The sequence below is a fragment of the Rhincodon typus genome, chromosome 14 (assembly GCF_021869965.1).
Source record: "Rhincodon typus isolate 14 chromosome 14, sRhiTyp1.1, whole genome shotgun sequence".
Lineage (NCBI taxonomy): Eukaryota > Metazoa > Chordata > Chondrichthyes > Orectolobiformes > Rhincodontidae > Rhincodon > Rhincodon typus.
In genome coordinates this window covers 69,119,044-69,142,754 of record NC_063345.1, presented here as the reverse complement: position 1 = coordinate 69,142,754, position 23,711 = coordinate 69,119,044, and the positions used below count along the sequence as shown (strand labels likewise).

Sequence of the window (23,711 nt, the reverse complement as noted above, 5' to 3'; positions counted from 1 at the left end):
CGGAAATTGCAGCAGGATCTTGATCAGCTGGGGAAGTGGGCCGAAAAATGGCAAATGGAGTTTAATATGGATAAGCATGAGGTGTTGTATTCTGGAAAGTCAAATCAAGGTAGGAGTTTCATGATGAATGGTAGGGCCTTAAGGAGTTTAGTGGAAGAGAGGGACCTTGGAGATCAGGTGCACGGTTCTCTGAAAGTGGAGTCACAGGTAGACAGGGCAGTAAAGAGAACTTTTGGCACATTGGCCTTCATCAGCCAGAGCATTGAGCATAGAAGTTGGGAAGTTATGTTGCAGTTGTACAGGACGTTGGTGAGGCCACACTTGGAGTATTGTGTTCAGTTTTGGTCACCTTGCTATAGGAAGGATGTTATAAGACTGGAAAGAGTGCAGGAGAAATTTACAAGGATGTTGCCAAGTCGCTTGAGCAACTGAGTTATCGGGAGAGGTTGGACAAGCTCAGAGTTTTTTCTTTAGAGCATAGGAGACTGAGGGGGGATCTTATAGAAGTGTGTAAGATCATGAGAGGCATGGATAGGGTGAATGCACTCAGTCTTTTTCCCAAGGTTGGGGAATTGAAGACTAGACGGCATCAGTTTAAGGTAAGAAAGGAAAGAATGTATGGGAACCTGAGGGGCAACTTCTTCACACAGAGAGTGGTAAGAATGTGGAATAAGTTGCCAGCGGATGTGGTTGAGGCGGGTACATTAACAACATTTAAAGGCATTTGGACAAATACATGGATAGGAAAGGTTTAGAAGGATACGGGCCAAGTGCAGGGAAATGGGATTAGCGTGGATGGACATTTTGGTCGGCATGGACCAGTTTGGGCCGAAGGGGCTGTCTCTGTGCTGTAGGACTCTATGACTCTATGACTCTATGACTGTGTGAGGTGATAGCCTTCAGCATAGTGTTCTCAATCAGAAAGTACTGGTCACACACTCAAAATAGTGTCGTTTGAAAGACCTTGATTAAATCTCCTCTTAGCCTTCTCTGTTCATGACTGAAACCACTCCTCATTTCTACGCACTCACATCCCTGTTGCCATCTGAGTAAATCTATGCTTTCCCTATATTTGAGACCCTTTCTGATGCTCCCAGAATTTTTACATGGCACGAAGTTTAACATAATTTAAACACAGCAGGTCTTATTTACAAGAATATATAAGTGCAGTTCTAAGAAGTGTCACTAGACTTAAAATATTAACTCTTTTTCTCTCTCCACAGATGCCACCAGACCTGCTGAGTTTTTCCAGCAATTTCTGTTTTTGTTTAAGATTACAGGACTTCCAGGATTTCTAGCTTTGTCCAAACAGCTTTCTGGGATAAATGGTTAAAAAGTGAAGGGACAGATTGAAAAAGTAGTGAGTAAAACATTTGGGATCTTAGGCTTTGTAAAGTGAGGAAGTGGGAAGACACACTCTGTCAAAGTGAGGAAGTTATAATGAAACTTCATGATACACTGTTTTAGCCCCTGTTGGAGGATTATGTTCAGATATTGGTACTTTAGGAAAGATGTGAAAACATTACAGAGATTGCACAAAAGAAACACAGGCATGGTTTTGAAGATGCAAACTTTAGTTCCGTAGAAAGATTGGGTAAATTGAGACTGTTTTCTGGGGAAGGTTGAGAGGGGAATTGATTGAGGTGTTCGGAATCTTGTGAGGGTGGTCAAATTGGATTGAGAGAAATTGTTCCCATTGTGGAAGGATTGAGAATAAGAGGGCAAGAATTAAGGCAATTGGCAAAAGAAGCAATGGACACATGAGGAAAAACCTTCTTCACAGTTAGAGGTTCAGATTCAGAAAACACAGTTTGGTGGAGGCAGATTCAATCAAAACTTTTGAAAAGAAGATGGATAATTATCCAAAGAGATGTTTGCCGGGCTACAGGATGAATAGGACATGTTAAGTTGCACTTACAGAGCTGGTATAGCCACAATGGGCCAAATGGCCTATTTTTGCTGAAACCTTTCTGTTTCTATTCTTTAGAATGTTAGAAACTGAACTATAACCTGCGGTCCAGGTCTGGTGGTTTAGTTGCACCAGGATGCATCTAAACAGCCTTCATTTTTTGCTCTCCAGCACTGGGAAAGAGGTTGGTCTAACAGAGAAGTGGTGATAGGTACAAGCTCAGGGACACATTAAGAGCTCCTAACCATCCATGTTTTTCTTCCTAAATCCAGGAATACACCGTTGATGTATTCTTCCGACAGAGCTGGAAGGATGAAAGGCTCAAATTTAAGGGGCCCATGCGCATATTGCCACTGAACAACCTGCTGGCCAGCAAAATATGGACTCCAGACACCTTCTTCCACAATGGCAAGAAATCAGTGGCACACAACATGACCACTCCCAACAAGCTGCTGAGGCTGGTGGATAACGGCACCCTCTTGTACACCATGAGGTAAATGATCACCTAATCTTTCTGCCATTCAAACTCAAACCACTCTGCATTCGAGTTATCAATTGCTAATCCAGAAGTTTTGTCCAGGCCTGCCTGCATCCTGCTGCAAAATCCACCTCTTGCTAAGAATTCCAAAACTCCGATTGACTTCCACCCATTCATTCATCCGTTTCATGACGTAAGCCTCACCAATATTTATTAAACCAACCCGATTGGATTTGAGAATATAATGGTGGTAATGAGCCATCTTGAACTTCCAATACCATTTCAAGATACAACTGAGGGCTCTCTAGGCCATTTCAAAGGGTGACTTGAACTCAACCACACTGCTCTGGTCTGGAGTCACAAGGAACCCAGACCAGGTAAGGATGGCGGATTTCCCTCCAAAAAGGACATCAGTGAACCAGATGAGTTTTTTTTTGACGATCTGACAGCTTCATGCTCACTTGAACTGAGAAAAGCTTTTTATTTACGGATTTAAAAGAATGAATACTGATTCTCAGTTTACTAGCTATCTGGTCCAGTACAATACCAACACCCGTTCCAGCTGGTAATGCATCCACTCAATGCCCAGGATTGTTGATGAATGATGGGGAAGGCGGGCCTGCTTGGGAATGGAAGAAATGGGCAGGAGTTTGGCAGCAAGAGTGGGGTGGCTCTCAGCAGCTTACCTCTTTGTGTCACACTGCTCCCTCTATCTGTCACCTCATCCAGCCATCCAGTCTCCATGATCTCTCCAGTTCTGTCTTTCTGATTTAAATCACTTCATTATTGAAGGCTTATCTTCAGTTGCCTAGGCCCCAATCTTTAGAAAATCTCCTTATTATCACCACATTTTTACCTCTTCCTCATTCTTTAAGATTGCACCTTAAAGCCTGGATGTTTGTTCAAAGTTTTGTTCATGTGCCAGAATATTTCTCTGTAATAAAAACAAAGTTTCTGGAAAAGCACAGCAGGTCTGGCAGCATCTGTGAAGTTAAAAACAGAGTTAACATTTCAGGTCCAGTGACTCTTCCTCAGAGAGTCCCTGAGGAAGAGTCACCGGACCCGAAATGTTAACTCTGTTTTTCCCTTCATAGATGCTGCCAGACCTGCTGAGCTTTTCCAGCAACTTTGTTTTTGTTTCTGATTCACAACATCTGCAGTTCTTTTGGTTTTTATTTCTCTGCAATAATAGCCCAGTGAAGTAACCTGATATTCTTAGTTAAATGAGGTGTGTAAATGGAAGATGTCTTTGTGTGTTTATATGTCTACCAATATATGCATAATTGTTTGTGTGTTTAAAGCCATGTGTACACATGGCTGTACGTGTCTAGGCATGTGTGTACGTGTATATTTTAAACCATACATGATCATGTGTGTATATATGTTTCAGATTGTGTGAGCATGTGCATAAATTAGTTAGATGCACATGTATTTGTAATTGTTTGTTTGGTCCCTGTACATTTGCTTTGGTAATGATTTGTGCACATATGCATTTGGAAGTATGGTCTCTATGTGTATGTCTCACACAATGGCTGAAGAGCTGGCAAGAGCCCTGTGACATCTACTAAGTACCAATCAGGCAATTAAGGGGGCAGCAGTGAGTCTTCCATGGAATCAACGATCCTGAGGGCGGAAATACCCAACATGGGAGCTGCTGGCCAATTGGAGGCTGGCAGCATTGCACTGCTTGGCAGCCCCACTGAAAGAGCAGTGGCTGCTGCTGGTAATACACCCATTCAGTGCCCAGGATTGTTGATGAATGATGGGGAAGGTTGGCCTACTCGCGAATGAAAGAGATGGGCAAGAGTTTGGCAGCAACAGTTTGGCAGCAAGAATGGGGTGGCTCTCAGCAGCTTACCTCCTCCTACATGGGTGAATACCAGCAACAGTGAGGTGACGCCCTTATATGTGTAGTCTGCAGGCCCTAGTTTAGGGGTGAGATGGAGCTTTCCCATCCTGGACCTAATCGAGGCAGAGATTTGAAAGTGGCGTGTCACACATTCCTCACCCTCTGCCCAAATAAATCTCCTTATGTTATCAAACTCAATTCAAGGAAGACATTAAATTTACACCTTGTGCCTGCAGGTCTGTGTTTGAAAATGTGAATCACAAGTTTCTTTTTGAAACTGTGTGTTAATAGTGATGTCCTTGAATGTGCATGAGTTTGGAAGCAATTCTGTCTGTTATATCTGAGTGTATTTGTCTATGAATATGTGTGTACACACGTGTATCTTCATGTGTGTGTATGTATGTATGTGAGATTGTGTCTATATGCATTTACATTTGTGTGTGTGTTTATGTGTGTGAATCAATATATGCGTTGTATATATATATATATATATATATGTATATATGTTTGTGAGTGGGTCTGTGTTTTGAATATATGTGAGTGTGTATGTGTGTATATTTGTATCCATTGCATAAGGCGTTAAATTCCTTGTCCTGAACTTCCCCTTGGGCTGGGGGAGAAGCCCTTCAGCTATTTACTGGAGTGGGACATCAGGCATTGCGTCCACTTGGATCAGGAATTCCTGCCCCCGACAATAGTCTTCTAATGAGAGGCTGCAGCTGTCCAGCACTTTGGAAATGTGACATTGATCATTTGGGTAGATCTTGCCAGGTGACAAACCAGCAGCCCCCAGCAAATGGGAAGGGAGATGGTGAGTGGGGGAGTTCGACTGTGATAGGTCATGGGAGCAGGGGAAGGGAGCAGCCTGGTTGGAGGAAAACCATGGAGTTTGGGGCGGGGGAGGTGGAATCCAATAGATTAGTTTTGCACTACCCCTCTCCTGAATCCATAATCAGCTAGACAAGGAAGCTGCAGGCCTGCACCCTTGTTACAGTTTCTTCCACTGTCCATTTAGTCCTGGCAATGATGGCATGAGGTCCTTAACTGTGCCACTAATGTTCTGTGAATTCACACCAGTTGGTCCACTGCAATGGAACTGATGTGCCCCCACCTCCAAATCCATTGATAGGTCACTATTAAATCCAGTCCAAGTGTTTCTTTGTCCGTACATGTGAATTGCAATTGTGTGCACTTGTATGTTAGTAACAGCTATTAATGTACATGTTCTTGTAATCCTGCGAGCACATCTTTACAACGATATTAGTCTATGTTCTTGCAGGTGGTTTTGCAAGTTCTGTTGGGTGGACTTTAAACTAGTTTGGCAGGGGGCTGGGCACCAAAGGGGATGCTCTGAGTTAGCTACAGTGGGTGAGGGTTTAAAGAAAAAGAGAATCAAGATAGGAAATAAAAAGAAAGAAGCAGCAGTGACAGAAAACATGAGAATGTTTGAAAACAATAGTTCTTCTGGTGGAGGTGTTAGGATTCAGAAAGAAGATATTAAAACTAGCATAAGGTCACTCTACCTGAATGCTCACAGCATTCGAAACAAGGCAAATGAGTTGACAGCACAAATCATCATGAATGTGTGTGATTCAGTGGCCATTACGGAGACATGATTGCAGGATGGTCACAATTGGGAGTTAAATATCCAGGCATATCAGACTATTTGGAAGGATAGACAGGAAGGAAGTGGAGGTGGTTTAAGTCTAATATTTAAGGATGACATTAGGCTGGCAGTGAGAGATGAAATGGGCTCTGTAGAGAAAAAGGTTGATTCAATATGGATGGAAATTAGAAATAGTAACGGGAAATATTCACTGATAGGCATGGTTTACAGGTCACCAAGTAACAACATCATGGTGGGCAATAAACAAAGAAATAAATGCTGCATGTAAAAATGGTACGGCAATTGTCATGGGGGATTTTAATCTACATCCTGACTGTGGGCAGCATGGTGGCTCAGTGCCAGGGACCTGAGTTCGATTCCACCCTCGGGCGACTGTCTGTGTGGATTTTGCACATTCTCCCCATGTCTGCATGGGTTTCCTCCAGGTGCTCCAGTTTCCTCCCACAGTCCAAAGATGTGCAGGTTAGGTTGATTGGCCACGTTAAATTACCCAGTGTTCAGGGATGTGTAGGTTAGATGCGTTAGACATTGGAAATGCAAGGTTACAGGCAGAAGGTAAGGGGGTGGGTCTGGATGGGATGCTCTTCGGAGGGTCATTGTGGACTTGTTGGGCCAAATGGCCTGTTTCCACACTCGAGGGATTCTATGGATTGGTCAAACCAAGTTGATCAAGGCAGCCTTGATGAGGAGTTCATAGAATGCATCTGCGATTGTTTCTTCGAACAGTATGTAATGGAACTCACGAGAGAGTACGCTATCCTAGATCTAGTCCTGTGTAATGAGACATGAATAATTGATTATCTCATAGTTAGGGATCCTCTTGGAAAGAGCAATCACAGTACAGTTGAATTTAACATATAGATGGAGGGTGAGAAAGTAAAATCCGTAACAGTGTCTTGTACTAAACAAAGGAGATTACAATGGGATGAGGGAGGAGTTGACTAAGGTAGATTAGAAGCAAAGGCTATATGGTGGAATGGTGGAGGACTTTCAAAGTGGGTTTTTACAGTGCTTAGCAAAGGTATATACCAACGAAAAGGAGGGACTGTAAGAAGAAGAATAATCAGCCGTGGATAAGTAAGGAAATAAAGGAATGTATCAAATTGAAAGCAAATGCATACACAGTGGCAAAGATTAGTGAAAAACTAAGGGATTGGGAGATCTTTAGTGGTCAACAGAAAGCCATGAAAAATGCTATAAAGAAAAGTAAGATGGATTATGAGAGTAAACTAGCTCAGAATATAAAACAGATAGCAAAAGTTTCTACAAATATATAATACGAGAAAGAATGGCTGAGGTAAACATCAGTCGTTAGAGGATGAGAAGGGGGCTTTACTATTGGGAAATAAGAAAGTGGCTAAGGTATGGAACAGGTATTTTGTGTTAGTCGTCACAGTGGAAGACATAAATAATGTGCCAATAATTGATGACAAGGAGGCTATGGCAGGTGAGGACCTAGAAATAACCATTATCACTAAAGAGGTAATGTTGAGTAAGATAATGGGGCTTAAAGTAGATAAGTCTCTTGGCCCTGATGGAATGCATCCCAGGGTACCAAAAGAGATGGCAGGGGAAATAAAAAATGCACTTGTGGTAATTTACCGTTTACCAAAATTCGCTGGACTCTGGGGCAGTTACAGCAGATTGGAAAACTGCAAATGTGACATCATTCTTTAAAAAAGGAGACAGACAAAAGCTTAATTTCAGTATTGGAGAAATTACTTGAATCTATGATCAAAGAAGAAATAGTGAGACTCTGGATAGAAATTATCTCATTGGGCAGATGCAGTATGGGTTCATGAAACACAGGTCATGGTTAACTAATTTACTGGAATTCTTTGAGGACATTATGAATGTGGTGGACAGTGGTGAACCAGTGGATGTGGTGAATCTGGATTTCCAGAAGGCATTTGACAAGGTGCTGCACAAAAGGCTACTGCATAAGATAAAGGTGCATGGCATTACAGATAATGTATTAGCATGGATAGACGATCGGTTAACTAACAGAAAGCAAAGAGTAGGGATAAATGGCTGTTTTTCTCTTTGCGATCAATGGCTGGTGGTGTGCCTCAGGGATTAGTGTTGGGACTGCAACTGTTTACAATTTACATAGATGATTTAGAGTTGGGGACCAAGTGTCATGTGTCAAAGTTCGCAGATGACACTAAAATGAGTGGTAGAGCAAAGTGTGCAGAGGACACTGAAAGTCTGCAGAGGGATATAGATAGGTTTAGTGAGTGGGCAAGGGTCTGGAGGCTGAAGTACAATGTTGGTAAATGTGAGGTCATCCATTTTAGTTGGAATAATAGCAAAATGGACTATTATTTAAATGGTGAATGTGCAGAATAACCTGGGTGTCCTTGTGCATGAATCATAAACATTGGTTTGCAGGTGCAGCAGGTCATTAAGAAGGCAAAGGGAATATGGTCCTTCATTGCCAGAGGGATGGAGTTTAAAAACACAAAGATATGCTGCAGCTGTATAGGGTACTGGTGAGGCCACAACCGGGAGTATTGTGTACATTTTTGGTCTCCTTACTCGAGAAACATTGAACATAGAACAGAACAGCACAGCACTTTCGGTCCACAATGTTGTGCCGACCTATTATCCTACTAAGATCAATCTACCCTGCATACCTTACATTTTACTATCCTCCATGTGCCTATCCAAGAGTCGCTTAAAAGTCTCTGAAGTATCTGACTCCACTACCACTGCCGTCAGTGCATTCCACACGCCCACCACTCTCTGTGTAAAGAACCTACCTCTGACATCTCCCCTATACCTGCCCCAATCACCTTAAAATTATGCCCCCTCGTAATAGTCATTTCTGAACTGGGAAAAAGTCTCTGACTATCCACTCTATCTATGCCTCTCATCGTCTTGTACACCTCTATCAAGTCACCTCTCATCCTCCTTCGCTCCAATGAAAAAAGCCCTAGCTCCCTCAACCTTTCCTCATAAGACCTGCCCTCCAGTCCAGGCAGCATCCTGGTAAATCTCCTCTGCACCCTCTCTAAAGCTTCCACATCTTTCCTGTAATGAAGTGACCAGAACTGAACACAACATTCTAAGTGTGGTCTAACCAGAGTTTTATAGAGCTGCAGCATGACCTCACGGCTCTTAAACTCAATTCCCCTGCCAATGAAAGCCAACACACCATATGCCTTGTTAACAACCCTATCAACTTGGGTAGCAACTTTGAGGAATCTATGGACGTGGACCCCAAAGAATGTATTGACACTGGAGGGGGTGCCAAGAAGGTTTGCTAGGTTGATTCCAGAATTGAGAGTGTTGCATTATGAAGAGAGTTTGAGCACGCTGGGACTATACTCATTGGAATTTAGAAGAATGGGGTGGGGCGTCTTAAAAAATTATGCAGGGAATAGATAAGATAGAAGCAGGGAGGTTGCTTCCACTGGTGGGTGAAACTAGAACTGGGGAATAGACTCAAAATAAGAGGGAGTAGATTTAGGACTGAGTTGAGGAGGAACTTCTTCACCTAAAGGGTTCTGAATCTGTGGAATTCCCTGCTTAGTGAAACAGTTTAGGCTGCCTCGTTGAATGTTTGTAAGGCAAAGATGGATTTTTAAACAGTCAAGAAATTAAGGGTTTTGGTGGGTGGGCAAGTAAGTGGAGCTGAGTCCACAAAAAGATCAGTCATGATCTTATTGAGCGGCGGAACAGCTTTGACAGACCAGATGGCCTACTCCTGCTCCTATTTCTTATGTTCTGCTGTATGTGACTGTAACAGTGTATGTTTACAACTGTGATTTTAAATGTGTATATTTCTAAATGTGTCTATGTATGTGGTAGATTATGACCATGTTTGCAGCTGTAAAATCATGTCTGTACGTGGCTATATTTGTGTGTGTGTGTGCGTGAGCGTGAGATCTGCAATCATATGGGTGTGCCTGCGTGTTTAGCCATGCTTGTGTGTTTGTAAATGTGTGCTTGTGTAAGCATGTGTCCTATGTAGTTATAAATGTTTGTCCCTGTAAGTGTGTATAAATAAAGGTATATCTGTTTCTATTTCTTTATATATGTGTGTCTGTAATGGTACATATACAAATACATTTGTAACCATGTACAGACATGTCTATGTTGGAAATGTGTGTTTAAGACCACACAGACTTTTAAGTTCTCACTATGTGAGTATTTGTGTTTATTTTAACAATGTGTATCTTGGTCTAGGAATCAGATGGCTAGGGTTGTAGATAGAGTTTTAAACTAATTAGTCAGGGGTTGGGGAATGAAAGTTCAAGTGAAGGTAAACTCAAAAAGAATCAAGAAGAAACGAGAAGTGCAGAGTAGTGAATAGGCAAAGAATAATTAAAGTGTGACAGGAAGAAGCAGAACACAAATTCAGAAAAGTGCAATAGAATTTAGAAGCAGAAAGAGTAATCATGATAAAAAAAGTTAAAGCTTAAGGTTCTTTATCAGAATGATTTACGGCATTTGTGATAAAGGTGGAATAAGTTGACAGCCAAATAGAAATAAATGAATAATGCTTGACAGCTATTATGGAGCTATGGTTGCAAGGTGACCAGGACTAGGAACTCAACATTCAAAGGTATTTGATGTTCCAGAACAAAAGGCAAAAATGAACAAGAGTTAGGGTGGCTTTGTTCATTAAGGAAGGTATCCGTGCAGTGGTGAGTAGTGAAATTGGTGCAATAAATCATGATGTGGAATCAGTTTCAGAGGAAATAAGGAATGACAAAGGAAGTAAGTCATGGGTGGGAGTTGTCTGTAGCCCCCTGAAAAGTTGCCTCACTGTAGGAACAAGTATAAAATTGGGAAATAATGGAGGCATGTAAGAAGGGCACCACAATTGTCTTGGGTGTTTTTTATGTTCATATTGAGTGGACAAATCAGAGGGATAAGGGTGACATGGAAAATGAATGTCTAGAGTATATTACAGGTTGTTTCTTGGAGTAGCACACTGCAGAACCTACCAGCTACAGGCCATTTTAGATCTCGTAACTTTAAATAAGGTAGAATTAATCAGAAATCTCATAGTTAAGTATCCTCTAGGAGATAATGATTACAACATAGTAGAATTTCAAATTCAGTGTAAGTTCAGAAAACTTCAATAAGATGCCCTGTAAAATAAGTGTGGCACAGAGAGATTTGGGTATTCTTGTATCTGGAACACAAAAAGTTAGCATGCAAGTACAGTAAGTAATTACGAAAACAACTGGCCTTTCTTGCTGAGGAAGTAGAGTTTAAAAATAAGGATAACTTATTACAACTGTAGAGGGTATTAGTGAGGACACACCTGGAATTACTGTGTACAGTTTTTCTCCCTGTGTTTAAGAAAGCATGCACTGGTGTTGGAGATTGGCATTCATAAGAGAATCATAAGCCTGTTTCCTGGACTGAAGACGTTGACCTTTCAAGAATAACTAAACAGGTTGGACCTTTACTCATTAGAGTTTAGAATAATGAGGGGTGATCTTATTGAAACATAAAAGATTCTGAGAGACTTGACAGGATAGATGTTGTGAAGAGGTTTCCACTAGTCGGAGAATCTTGACCAAGGAGACATAGTTACAAAATAAGAGGACACACATTTAAAATGGAGATGTGAGACAATTTCCTCTCCGAGATGGTTGTGGATGTTTGGAATTCTCCATCACAGAAGTTATGGAGGCTAGATCACAAAATACTAAAAGAGCAGGTAGATAGATTTTTGAAATATCAGGGAGTCGCTGGCTGCACTGAACTGGCACAAAAGAAAACTTGAAAGAAGAGATCATCCATGATCTTGCTGAAGGCTTAAGGGATCGAATAGACTATTCCTGCTCTTATCTTTTATGTTCTTATGTCTGTGTTTTTAAACAAGTGTATTGGAAATTATGACCCAGAATTTCTGCTGGGTACATAATTGTTCCTGAAGTGTAGATGGGAAGAGTGCATGAGGACCCTGCAGAATTCTCATTATCACACACTCCAGATGAATCACCCAGGAAACTGAAGATTCTGATGTGCAACTCCCTGACACCTGAAGGCCTCCAAATGTATCCTCCTAATTTGAAGAATTCAGAGGGTTTCACAGCAGTTAAGCAAACTGTTCCTCAGGAAAAGTTGATAATTAAAAACCTAGTTTATCTCCTGAGTGACAATTAAACTGATCCCCAGCGCACACATTCCCAACCACATCTACCCTGATCTCTTACGTGGGTCGGACTGGACCTTACAAGCAACCCTACAACACCCCAAAAAAGGCAAAAGCATCCATTGCCTCCACCCCTGACTTGACATCCACCACTCCCCAGGATGCAACTTTATTTCCCCCACTGCCTGCTGACACACCCACTTCAGCCCAACCCAATATGTCCCACCTATCTTTGACAACCACAGACACTTAGCTGAACTCCTTGCCACCTTGCACCCTATGGCACCTTGCTTATTAGCACCCTAGCGACATTGTACCCTATCTCCTGGCGTCATACCTCCACCAATCTGTCTCTCTACCCATCTGGCACCCTACTTACCTGACATCTTAATTACCTTGAATCCTACCCCCAATGACCTACCCTGTTTACCTAGCACCCTACTCAGCTGGCACTCTTAGCTCACAGTTACATTATGTCCTTACCCTTTGACAGGAACTATCAATGTGGATTTCTATGATTCTGGAACTTTACATTACAGAATAAGCCAACTGAATGCAAACCATGTCCCCTTTTTCGCAATAATCTCCAGAATGGAAGTACAGTTTTGTATTTCTGAACGAGCTTGATCAGATTCTCCTCTCAGAAATGCAGAACTATATTGTGGCATAAAAAAGGAGTTGGTGGCAATCTGAGTGTAATTGTTGCTCTTGAGAAAATCTGGCCCAAAGTTATGTGTGTTTGTGACCATTTATGAATGTGTGCCTTTGTGCTCACCTTTTACATATGTATTGTTAACAGTGTTTATTTATGTTTGTGGTCATATACGTATTTGTAACTAACAGTGTACTTCGGTGCATTTGTAACCATGTTTAAACATGTGTCTATGACTGTGCATTTAGATGTGTGTATGTGCAGCAATGTTTATAATACATGTTCCTGTGTGTTTGAAAGAAAAGTTTGCATGTGTGTGTTGTGGCCATGTGTGTTTTTGAAACTGTGAGGGTACCTGTGAATTTGTAATCATGTGTATCAATATTTGTGCTTATATCTTAGCTGCCTCACAAGATTGTTCTTTGTCTTTATATCTTCAGATTTGTAAGGGTGTGTATGCATGTGTCGGTTGGCAACTGTTTACGTTTCTGTTTGTAACTGTCTGCACATTTGTGTGTTGATTATGTTTGTAACTATTTGCGTAGATGTGTGTGTTTGAACAGTATACATGTATATCTTTCTAAATGCATGTGCATGTGTTTTGGAAGTGTGCATACAAGTGTTTGTTAACAACTATATATCCATGCATGTGTTTATCACTGTTTATATACATGTATGCTTGTAACTAATGTGTGCATATGTACTTGTGACCATGTTTATAAAATGTTTCCAACTATGAGTACATGTGCATTGTTTTTTTTTTGCCCATGTGTTTGTGCAATGTGTGCGCATGTGTGTATTTATATCCATATGAGTACATATGTGTCTTTGAAACCAAGTCTACATGCGTCTGGGGTTCAGTTAGCTTGGATGACTGATTTCCAACACAGAGTGATGCTAATAGCATTGGTACAATTCGTGTGTCGGCTGATGTTACCTTGAAGGACTCTCTTTCTCAACCTCTCCCCTCGCCTCAGGCGTGGTGATCCTCAGGTTAAACTATAACCAGTCCTGTCACTCTAATGAGAGAGTAGCCCTATGTCTGTTAAGATTATGGTGATGTCACCTCTATTTTACATGTGTGTTTTTGGTACTATTTGTGTGGTTATCTATGTTTGACACTGTTTATATGGGTATATGTACATACATACATCTATAAAGTCCTTTTTTAAAAAAATCATGTGTAAAAATGTACACTTGTATTTTAAACAAAAGTTCTTTGTAGATGTGATGTGGGTATTCCAGGCAAGACCAGTTTGTGTTGCCCATTCCTAATTGCCCTTGAATTGAGTGTCTTGTTAGTCCCTTTCAGAGGGCACCTAAGATCGAACCACATTGCTTTGGATCTGGAGTCACAGAGGCCATAACTAGTAAGGATGGCAGATTTCCCTCGCTAAAAGACATGAATGAACCACATGGGTTTTTTTTTAAACAACAAACAATATTAGCTTCATGGTCACCATTGCTGACATGAGCTTTCAACTTCAGATTTATGAATACCACCTTCTGCCATGGTAAGGTTTGAACCCAAATCTGCAGAGCATTTGCCTGGTCCAGTGACATTACCATTAGACCACCCCTCCCCTTATATTTGTACAGATCTGCTTTGGACCATATCTGTAACTGTGGGTTTATAAGCAAATGTATATGTGTATATTTTTAACCCTACAATGTATTTTGTAACTATATGTGGTGAGATTGGAACTGCAGCATGGTTGTAACCACATGTGCACATATATGTTTCTGTAGTAGTCTCCATAAACAGTTATGTTCCAACTGTGTGTATGTAGGTATTTTGTTTACAAGCATGGGAGTTCATGTGTGTTTCTAAACAAGTGTGTACATGGGTTTGTTTGTAACCATGTTTATCCAGGTGTATGCTTGAAACTGTTTTTAATGATTTATGTACATTACATGTTTATATATGAATATATTTGTGATCATGGCTTTTCTGTGTTTTTCCACCTGTCTTTTATACACACGTGCTTGTAACTAGGTCATTACATGCCCATGTTTGCACCTGTATAAGTACATGTATGTTTTTAATGGCATGTTTATAACCGGGTACGGATGTGTGGGTTTGTAACCATGTGTTCAAATGTCTGAATTTGTGTCCCTATGTGCACCTGTATAGCTTTGTAGTCAATTGTGTACGCATGCGCATATTTGCAATCATATTTATATGAGAGTATGTTTGAGACAGCGTGTGTTCATCTGTGTGCGGCTGTCTGTGTATTTTTATATGTATACTAGTAACCATGTGCTTGAACGTGTATGTAACTATATGTGTAAATTATTCATTTGTAATCTTTTCATACATGCGCATATGTGTTTTATTTTACACCATGTATACATGCAACTGTAGCTATATGTGTTCTCACATGTGATTTTGACCTTGTGCGCACATGCTAATTTGTTTCCCCTGTGACTGTAAGGGCATTGTTGAGTGTGGGTGCAATTCATTGAGGGCTTTGGCAGCTCAACACCTTCCGCCAAAATTAATGACTCTGCCCCAACATGATATCTGTTATTAAATCCCTAATTGGCAGTGGGAACTCAGGTCCACAGGGGAGAGGCAGAAGAGCAGCTGTTTGCTGAATTTTCTTCTGTAAATCCCACGCCTGAGAACGTCTCAACTGGCAGAAAACCACACCCCTCCCATTACTGGATTACTAATGAGAGCAGTGCCTGCTATCCTTTACACACTTAGGCCTTCATCAGGGACTAGCATTGGATTACTGGAGAGAAGAAGGGAAGACTGGATGGGGGTTCCACGAATAGGGTCACCCCAGGAGGGGAGGAGGCAGGGAGAAGGAGATAAAAGGGCATGGGTGACTTTCAGCAGACAGCACACCCTAACCCCTCCACAGCCACATTTACTTATTGTACTTTCTCCATGTAGTGAGCCCCATGCCCGTCATTGGGCTCAGTACCAGCATTGGTGGAATCATTGCCCACATACAGGCCTCAACTGACATGCGTGTGGGAAGGACAGATCAAAGCCTTCCTGCCTCAGACTTAACCAGGAGGCAGTGGGAAGGCAGAAGAGTCCCCGTCCTCATCTACCTGGTCAAGCGAATAGCATCCCCAACCCCATTTTCCCCCTCATTCCCAACTCATCAGAGGGAAAAGCCAGTGATACTGAAAATGAATGTACTCTTCGTACTGAGCATTCATTTTGCATTATACAAGATGGAGCAAACCAGAATGTCTCATTTGCTGGTTTTACTGTTGTTTTCTGGAGCAATAAAACCTGTCCTGTGTGTGTGCATGTTTGACACCATGTTTGTATATGTATGTGTTTATACATGTGTATTTCTGACTATTTATGTACATACTGCGTTTGTAACTGTGTGCATGTGTATATTTGGAACCCGCTGAGTACTTTTTTTTGTAATTGTGGAAGATGTGTGACTTGATTATTCAGTATGTGTGTGTTTGTAAATGGATACTTCTATATGTTTAATTGTTGTCATATGCATACATGTCCATTTTGTAACCATGTCTCTATGTCTCTCTATTTGTAACTGTGTGTGCATATGTGTTTTGTAACTATCTACATAGCATTGTTTCAACTGAGTGGGTGCATGTTTGCAATTATAACTACGTATGGGTATTTCTTTATAACCGTGTTTATGCATTTATGAGTTTCTAATCATGGGCTTGCTTTAACAACAAGAATTTGTTGTGTGTATACCTGTAACCTCATGTTGACATCTGTGTCCATTCCCATGTGCGAACTTGTATGTGTGTCCATGTGTGCGTTTTAACTTCATGTGTGTGTGTTTTTGTAACGGACTGTGTATATGTGAAGATGTAAACACATGTTTATTTGTAACAGTGTTTATCTGTTTGTAGTTGTAGCTATGATATATATGTGTCTGTAACCTATATGTTTGTAAATGGCTGTTTGTTTCTAAATGAATGAGTGCAAATGTGTTTTCCTAACTCTGTTTTCAGCTATATGCTTCGTTATGTACATTTGTGATTGCTGGTTTACAACTATATGTGTGTAATCATATGTGTTTGTCTGTAACTGTTTTTACATGTTGCATCTAATCATATGTGCAGATATTTGTGTTTGCAACCATGTATGTACTTATTTGTTTGAAATTGGGAGTTTGTGTATTTGTAATGGCAAAGATCATAGTGTAAAATTATCTATGCATGTGTGTTTGCTACTGGACTGTTATTATAGTGAATGTTTGTGACTGTTTACATATTTGTGTTTTTGTAGAGGCATTGTGTGTGTGTATGTGTGCACGTGTACGTTTATGTGTACGTGTATGTGTTTACATATGTACGTTTACGTGTGTACATGTACATGTACCTGTGTGTGTATGTGTACATGTACCTGTGTGTATGTGTACGTGTACCTGTGTATACACATGTAGGTACGTGTACCTGTGTATACATATGTACATGTACCTGTGTATACATGTGTATGTGTACCTGTGTGTACGTGTGAGCGTGTATGTGCATTTGTGTGTGTGTACGTGTGTACATGTAGACGTGTACATGTATGCATACGTGTACATACAAGTGCGCGTACGTACATGTGTGTAGACATGCATGCATATGTTCCAGTTTGTGAACATGTCTACTCCTGCATGATGATATTTTTGATATGATCATGCGTACAAGTCAGTGTTGGTGCCTGCGTGCTCGTAACTGTTGGTTGAGTTTTAGAATAATTTAGAAGGATTGGTGAAATGGGTTGGAAAGTAGCCGATGAAGTTCTAATAAGTGTGAGGAAATGCATTTAAGGTGGTCAAACAGTTAAGGGAAATACACAGTAACAAGAATAGACTGAGAGGGGTAGATGAAGTGAGAGATTTTGGGTCCATAAAGGTAGCAGTACAGGTAGATAAGGTTGTAAAGAAGACATCTGGAATGCTTTCCTTCACGGTAGGAGTTTTGCGATACAAAAATAGGGATATAATGATAAAGCTGTATAAGACAATTGGAGTATTGTGTGCAGTTCTGGTCACTACATTAAAGGAAAGACATAACTGCTGTGGAGAGAGGGCAGAGAAGATTTACTAGAATGTTGCCATGGCTGGAGAATTGTAGCTACATAGAGAGATTGGAGGTGTTGGGTTTGATTTCCATGCAACAGAGAAGGCTGAGGGGTGACATGATTGAAGTATACAAAATTGTGAGAGGTAGAGTTAGTCAGGAGGGACCTGCATCCCTTGGCAGTGTTCAAAAACTAGGGTTCATAGATTCAAGCTGAGTGACAGAAGGATTATAGGGAGTATGAGGAAAATCTTTTTTATTTATGCAGAACGTAGTCGGTGTCTTGAACTCGCTGCCTGAGTTGGTGGTGGAGGCAGAGACCCTAAACACTTTGTAAAATTCCTAAATCAAGTGCTGTAAACTGTACGGCTATGGGCCATGTGCTGGAAAATGAGATTAGAGAGTGGAGTCGCAGGTATTCAGGGTAGCGAAGAAAGCATTTGGTATGGTTACCTTTATTGGTCAGTGCATTGAATTTGGACTTGGCATGTTGCAGTTGTACAGGACATTGGTTAGGACACTTTTGGAATACAGCATTTGGTTCTGGTCTCCCTGCTAAAGGAAAATTGTCATTAAACTTGAAAGGGTTCAGAAAAGATTTACAAGAATGTTGCCAGGATTGGAGGGTTTGAGCGATACGAAGGGGCTGAATTGGCTGGGGCTACTTTCCCTGGAACATCAGAGACAGAGGGTGAGCTTATAGAGGTTTATAAAATCACGAGGGGCATGGATAGGGAGCAAAGCCAAGATCACTTTCCCAGGGTAGAGGAGTCCAAAACTGGAGGGCATTGCTTTAAGGTGAGAGGGGAAAGATTAAAAAGGGATCTGAGGGACAACTTTTTTCACACAGAGGGTGATGAGTGTATAGAATGAGCTGCCAGAGGAAGTGGTGGAAGCTGGTACAGTTACAACATTTAAATGGCATCTGGATTGGTACATGATTAGGAAGGGTTTAGAGAGATATGGGCCAAATGCTGGCAAATGGGACTAGATTAATTTAGGATATCTGGTTGGCATGAATAAGTTGGACCGAAGGGTTTTTTACCATGCTGTAAAATTCTAATACTCTAGAAAGGGAGTCTGAGTATCTTTGGGTTGGCATGGACAACTGTGCTGTATCATTTCCATGGTTCTGTGTTTTTAACAGGGAATGGGTTTGAGGCATGTAAAAGGAGAGCAGAAGTCCAGCCCAACATCCCACTCCACCCTAAGCTGACCCTGGTTGTAAATCAATGAATGTGGACTACTCATGCTTTTTGAAAGCTTGGTTCATCTCATTACCCTGCTCACATCAAAATACAGTTGATGTGGGCAGGTGGCCAGAAATGAGCAGACTGGTTAGATATGAATGTTTTATACAGGCAGAAAGGAAGGAGGGGATTACCATCCTTGAGGATTACCATTTACACATTGAGGTCTCCCCCACCCCCAGAAGATAATAACCATTCCCTTCATTTTTCCCTATCCAAACGTTAAAACCCAATGCTCCACCTAACACAGGTTTTCTCCCTGAGCTAGCCAACACTTCCCTGCCCAATGTCCTCTGGCTCTTAAGTTTAGAGTTCCTTTGGGCCTTGTTCTGAGATTGACTGCAACCCCAACAATGCCTATTACCAAGCTCCAACAAAAACTAGGACTGACTGTTGGAGCTGTCAACTAGTTCAGGTCCACCTAAGAAGAGAGGTTTCCAGTGTGCTATATTGGCTGTTTGAAATTGGGAAGCAGAGCAGACTTACAGTAATGTGTCAGCTAGCTGATGGCCTTCTTTCCTGGAAGGACATCCACTCCATTCCCATCACTCCTTAAAATTGTGTCCCATGCGCATGTAATATATCCTTGTTCACAATTGTACATATCGTACTCATGTGTGAGATTAGGTGATTGTGTGTACAGTCAGTTCTGCTATAACATGATAGTTGCCTTCCTGCGCAAATATCACTTCATAGGAAATCGTGCTATAGAAATAACAGGGTCTATGGGAAAAGCAGGGTTAGGGGCAGATCACCAAAAAATATCACTCAAAATTTACTCAAAAGCCTAACACAAAGGATAGCACAGTTTGAATAAATGTTTAATTCATATCTAATAATGAAATAAATGTAAATTTAACATCTTATCTTGCAAAAATGTCAAGGTGACATGATGGGGGAGGAGGTTTTAAGGTTGCTCTGTTGTTAATGCAGGGGTTGTTGTCATCGTCATCATCATCACCTTCAGGTGCAGTTTTAGTTGCAGAGTTAGGGTGAAAAATTCTTAATTAAGTAGTGGACTGCTGTGGTTCATTGTCTTCTGATTGTTTCTTGGGGGTTAGCTTAAAAAAAGGCATGCAGTTTTTGCTGCTTTGCCCTTTTTCTTCTTTAATGAAGAAGCTGTTCATAGGGTGCCAAACAAGATCTTATTCCACGAACTGCTTCACTGCTGCATTCTGCATTGTATTTGTTGTCCTCTAAGAACTGCACTGTTTCTCAATTTCCCCCAAGACAGAAGACAAAACAGAAGTGGAAAGCTTTCATGGTGCTGCATCCTGGACTTCATCTTCTTCATCTCCAGCTTCCACTTCCCGCTCAATGATAAGTTGTTATAGATCAGCTGTAGAGAGGTCTTCACAGTGGGACTCAAGCAGCTCTTCAACACGCTCACTCTCCACTTCCTCAAATCCAACTTGCTCTGCAAGATCAATACAATATTCTTTGATTCTTGAGAGCTCCTCTGATGGATCAAAGCCTTCAAAATCTGGGAGAAGCGTCCGCCAAACTGCATGCAAACAGTCCTTACTGACATCACCTCAGGCCTTCACAATAATATCAATTGTGTTCTTGGTGTTAAAGCTCTTCCAAAATTGAAGAACACTGTCCTTATCTCTCCCAGTGGCTGCAGTCAGCCTCTTAAATGTGCACCTTAAATTATAAGCTTTAAAAGATGCTATTGCAGCCTGGTCCATGGGTTGAAGGAGAGAGGTTATGCTTGGCAGTAGAGATACTTTGAAAACTTTGATGTTTTCAGAAAACTCACCAATGGTGGGAGGATGGCTTGGCGCATTATCCAGGATGAGGAGCATCGATGGAATTGCGTTATAGCCAACACAAGTTCGTGTGTTAGAAATAGCATTCCCCTATTCGTCAGTTGCATTCTAGCCAATTCTTGCCGGAACGCACATTATAGCAGAACTGACTGATGTGGGTTTAGATGACTGGGTTTAGCACTGCTTGTGATGTAAACGTGTGCGCACAGGGGTGTTTGTAAACATGTCCAGAAATGTATTTCTAACTGTTACAAGCACACACATTTACATAACATATATGTTCATAATATTTGCATATTGGTTACTACATGTTCAGATAAATACATTTGTAACCAGGATTGTACATGGACATATTTGAAACTGCCTATGTGTTGAAGTGTGTTTGTATTTGTGTAGGTATATAATTGTGACCCAGTGTGTTAATGCTGGTGAGAGTGACACGGGGATGGTTTGGGGTGCTGAGGGAGTACTCGAAGGTGAGGGGTTTCACTGTGCTGAGGGAATACTTGAGGGTGAGGGTGTTCAGGGTGCTGGAAGAGTACTCGAGGGTGAGGCCCTGGTAAGGCCACAATTGGAATATTGTGCGCTGTTCTGGTCACTACATTAAAGGAAAGACATAACTGCTCTGGAGAGAGGGTGGAGACTTTACTGGAATGTTGCCATGGCTGGGGAAGTGTAGCTACATAGAGAGATTGTAGATGTTGGGTTTGATTTCCTTGGAACAGAGAAAGCTGAGGGGTGACATGATTGAGGTACACAAAATTGTGAGGAGTAGAGAAAGACAGGAGGGACCTGCTTCCCTTGGCAGTATTCAAAAAATAAAGATCATAGATTCAAGCTGAGTGACAGAAGGATTATAGGGAGTATGAGGAAAAACTTTTTTTTTACGCAGGATTAATTGGTGTCTTGAACTCACTGCCTGAGTTGGTGCTGGAGGCAGAGACCCTAATCTCTTTGTAAAATTCCTAAATCAGGAGCTGTAAATTGTAGGGCTATGGGCCATGTGCTGGAAAATGAGGTCAGAGAGTGGAGTCACAGGTATTCAGGGTAGAGAAGAAAACATTTGGTATGGTTACCTTTACCAGAAATGTATATTTAATTGTTACAAGCACACACATTTACATAACACATATGTTCATAATATCTGCATGTTGGTTACTACGTGTTCAGATAAATACGTTTGTAACCAGAATCGTACAGAGGAGGCCAGAAATGTGAGTGAGTCTCCACACCGCATCTTCCCGCTCCATTATCTGTTGACCTTATTTCTCAGGATCTCCACAGAGAGTATCATACTCTACTCTGTGTATGTACATGTGTGTTTGTAATGTGTGTGTCTAGCTTTGAGTTAGTGTCAGTGTGTTTATGCTTGTGCCTCTTTATATCTGAGATGGAATCTTGTGGAGGTGACACAGGTCTCAGCAGCCTCAGATCAGGGTGTGCGATGGGCTGGGCGAACTTGGTGCCACTGGCACAGAGTTGGCTCTCATGAGATGCCAGGTACCTCATTCTGCACCGAGTGCCTTTGACTGAGGGGATCTTCTGGGAGCCCACGTGTCATACTCTCTGCATGGCCAACCCGTCCCCTGTTGCTGGATTAATAGAGTGCGGCCCTTAATTGGCATGTCCAACTGCTGACCAAATCAGGACTGAGGTAGGACGGAGGCAAGGTCCGCACCTATCACCCTCTCCATGCAATTATTAGATATATTATGCATTGGATTGGATTGCCCATAAAATTTAAATTCCATTGTGTGCGTGTATTTGTGACCTTGTATTTTCATCTGTGTGTTGCTTCTGTTGTGCATATTTTAAGTGTGAGATTACATGTCTATATTGTTAACAGTCCTTACATCTCTTTAATTATTTTTAATATCTGCATGTTTGTAACCATTTCAACATGTGCCCACATTTCCAACCACGTGTGTGCATGTGCTGACCATGTAAGTAAGCTGTTTATAAGAGTAGATTTGTAGCTGTGTGTTTGTACGTATATTTGTTTGTGGCCATGTTTATACCTCTGTGTTGGAACCATATCTGAATACCTGTGTTCATTTGTAACTGACTCTGTTAACCTTTGTGTTTCTTCCCAAGTTTGTATGTAGTAGTAATTGTGTGATTGTCTGTTTTTGTAATCATCTGTAATAATTTGTAATCTGTAATCATTTGGATATGTGCAACTATGTGTGCACACATGTCCATATGTGAATTTTTAACCATGAATGTACATGCAGGTGTTTGTTACCATGTGCATTCGGTGAAAGTGAGAACAGTTGAAAAAGAGCGACAGAAAGGCGCAGACTGGGAGAGAATGGGAAAGACATACAGAAATAAAGATCCATAAGACAGAATTAAGTGGATATACGCAGGTAAAAAAGAGAGACAGACAATGAGATAATGATTGAGGGAGAGAGTGACACAGACAGAGATATACAGAGAGCGACAGACAAAGATAAAGGGAGAGACAAAGAGGCCAGGAGTGGCAGAGAAAAAGGCAGTGAGGTAGAATATTTCAGAAAGGGAGGGTAGGAGAGAGTGTGACTGTGTAGAGGTTAGATTCAGCCTTTGATGTAGAACATAGAATAAAGTGATAATCGATGACTGCATAGAGATTACTGTGGAAGATTGTTGTATATAAAAAACTAAAGGAATTCAGTCAATTTGCCTGAAGTTCAGAGTGCTTAGGAACAGAAACAGTGATTAGACACCCATTGTCCAATACGACAACCTCACACAATTTCTGCAGTGCTGTCATGCCTGCAGGTATTTTAATGTTGAGATATAGAAGGGAAATGGAATAAAAAGGAGTGACTGCTGCAGGATTTACCACTGATGTAAATGGCCTGCAGCCCAGCCTGGCTCTGCGCATAGTTTCACGTTCACAACTAGTCTCCCTCTTGTCTCTGTGGAGCTTCACTTAACTCAGCATTCTTTAGGGTAAAGATAACACAATGTGGACCTGGAAGAATACAGCAGGCCAGGCAGCATCAGAGGAGCAGGAAAGTTGACGTTTTGGGTCAGGACCCTTCTTCAGAAA

At 41.3% G+C, this 23,711-nt stretch overlaps 1 protein-coding gene across 1 annotated transcript in view; it reads left to right on the top strand.

The window, feature by feature from the left end:
• The window catches only part of LOC109935647 (gamma-aminobutyric acid receptor subunit alpha-3-like), a 189,033-nt gene that overhangs the window by 131,195 nt on the left and 34,127 nt on the right, over window positions 1-23,711 (top strand). Inside the window, exon 5 of the mRNA XM_048604864.1 lies at window positions 2,182-2,402. Coding sequence (XP_048460821.1) covers window positions 2,182-2,402 — 221 coding nt within the window. The remainder of the gene's footprint in view (window positions 1-2,181; window positions 2,403-23,711) is intronic.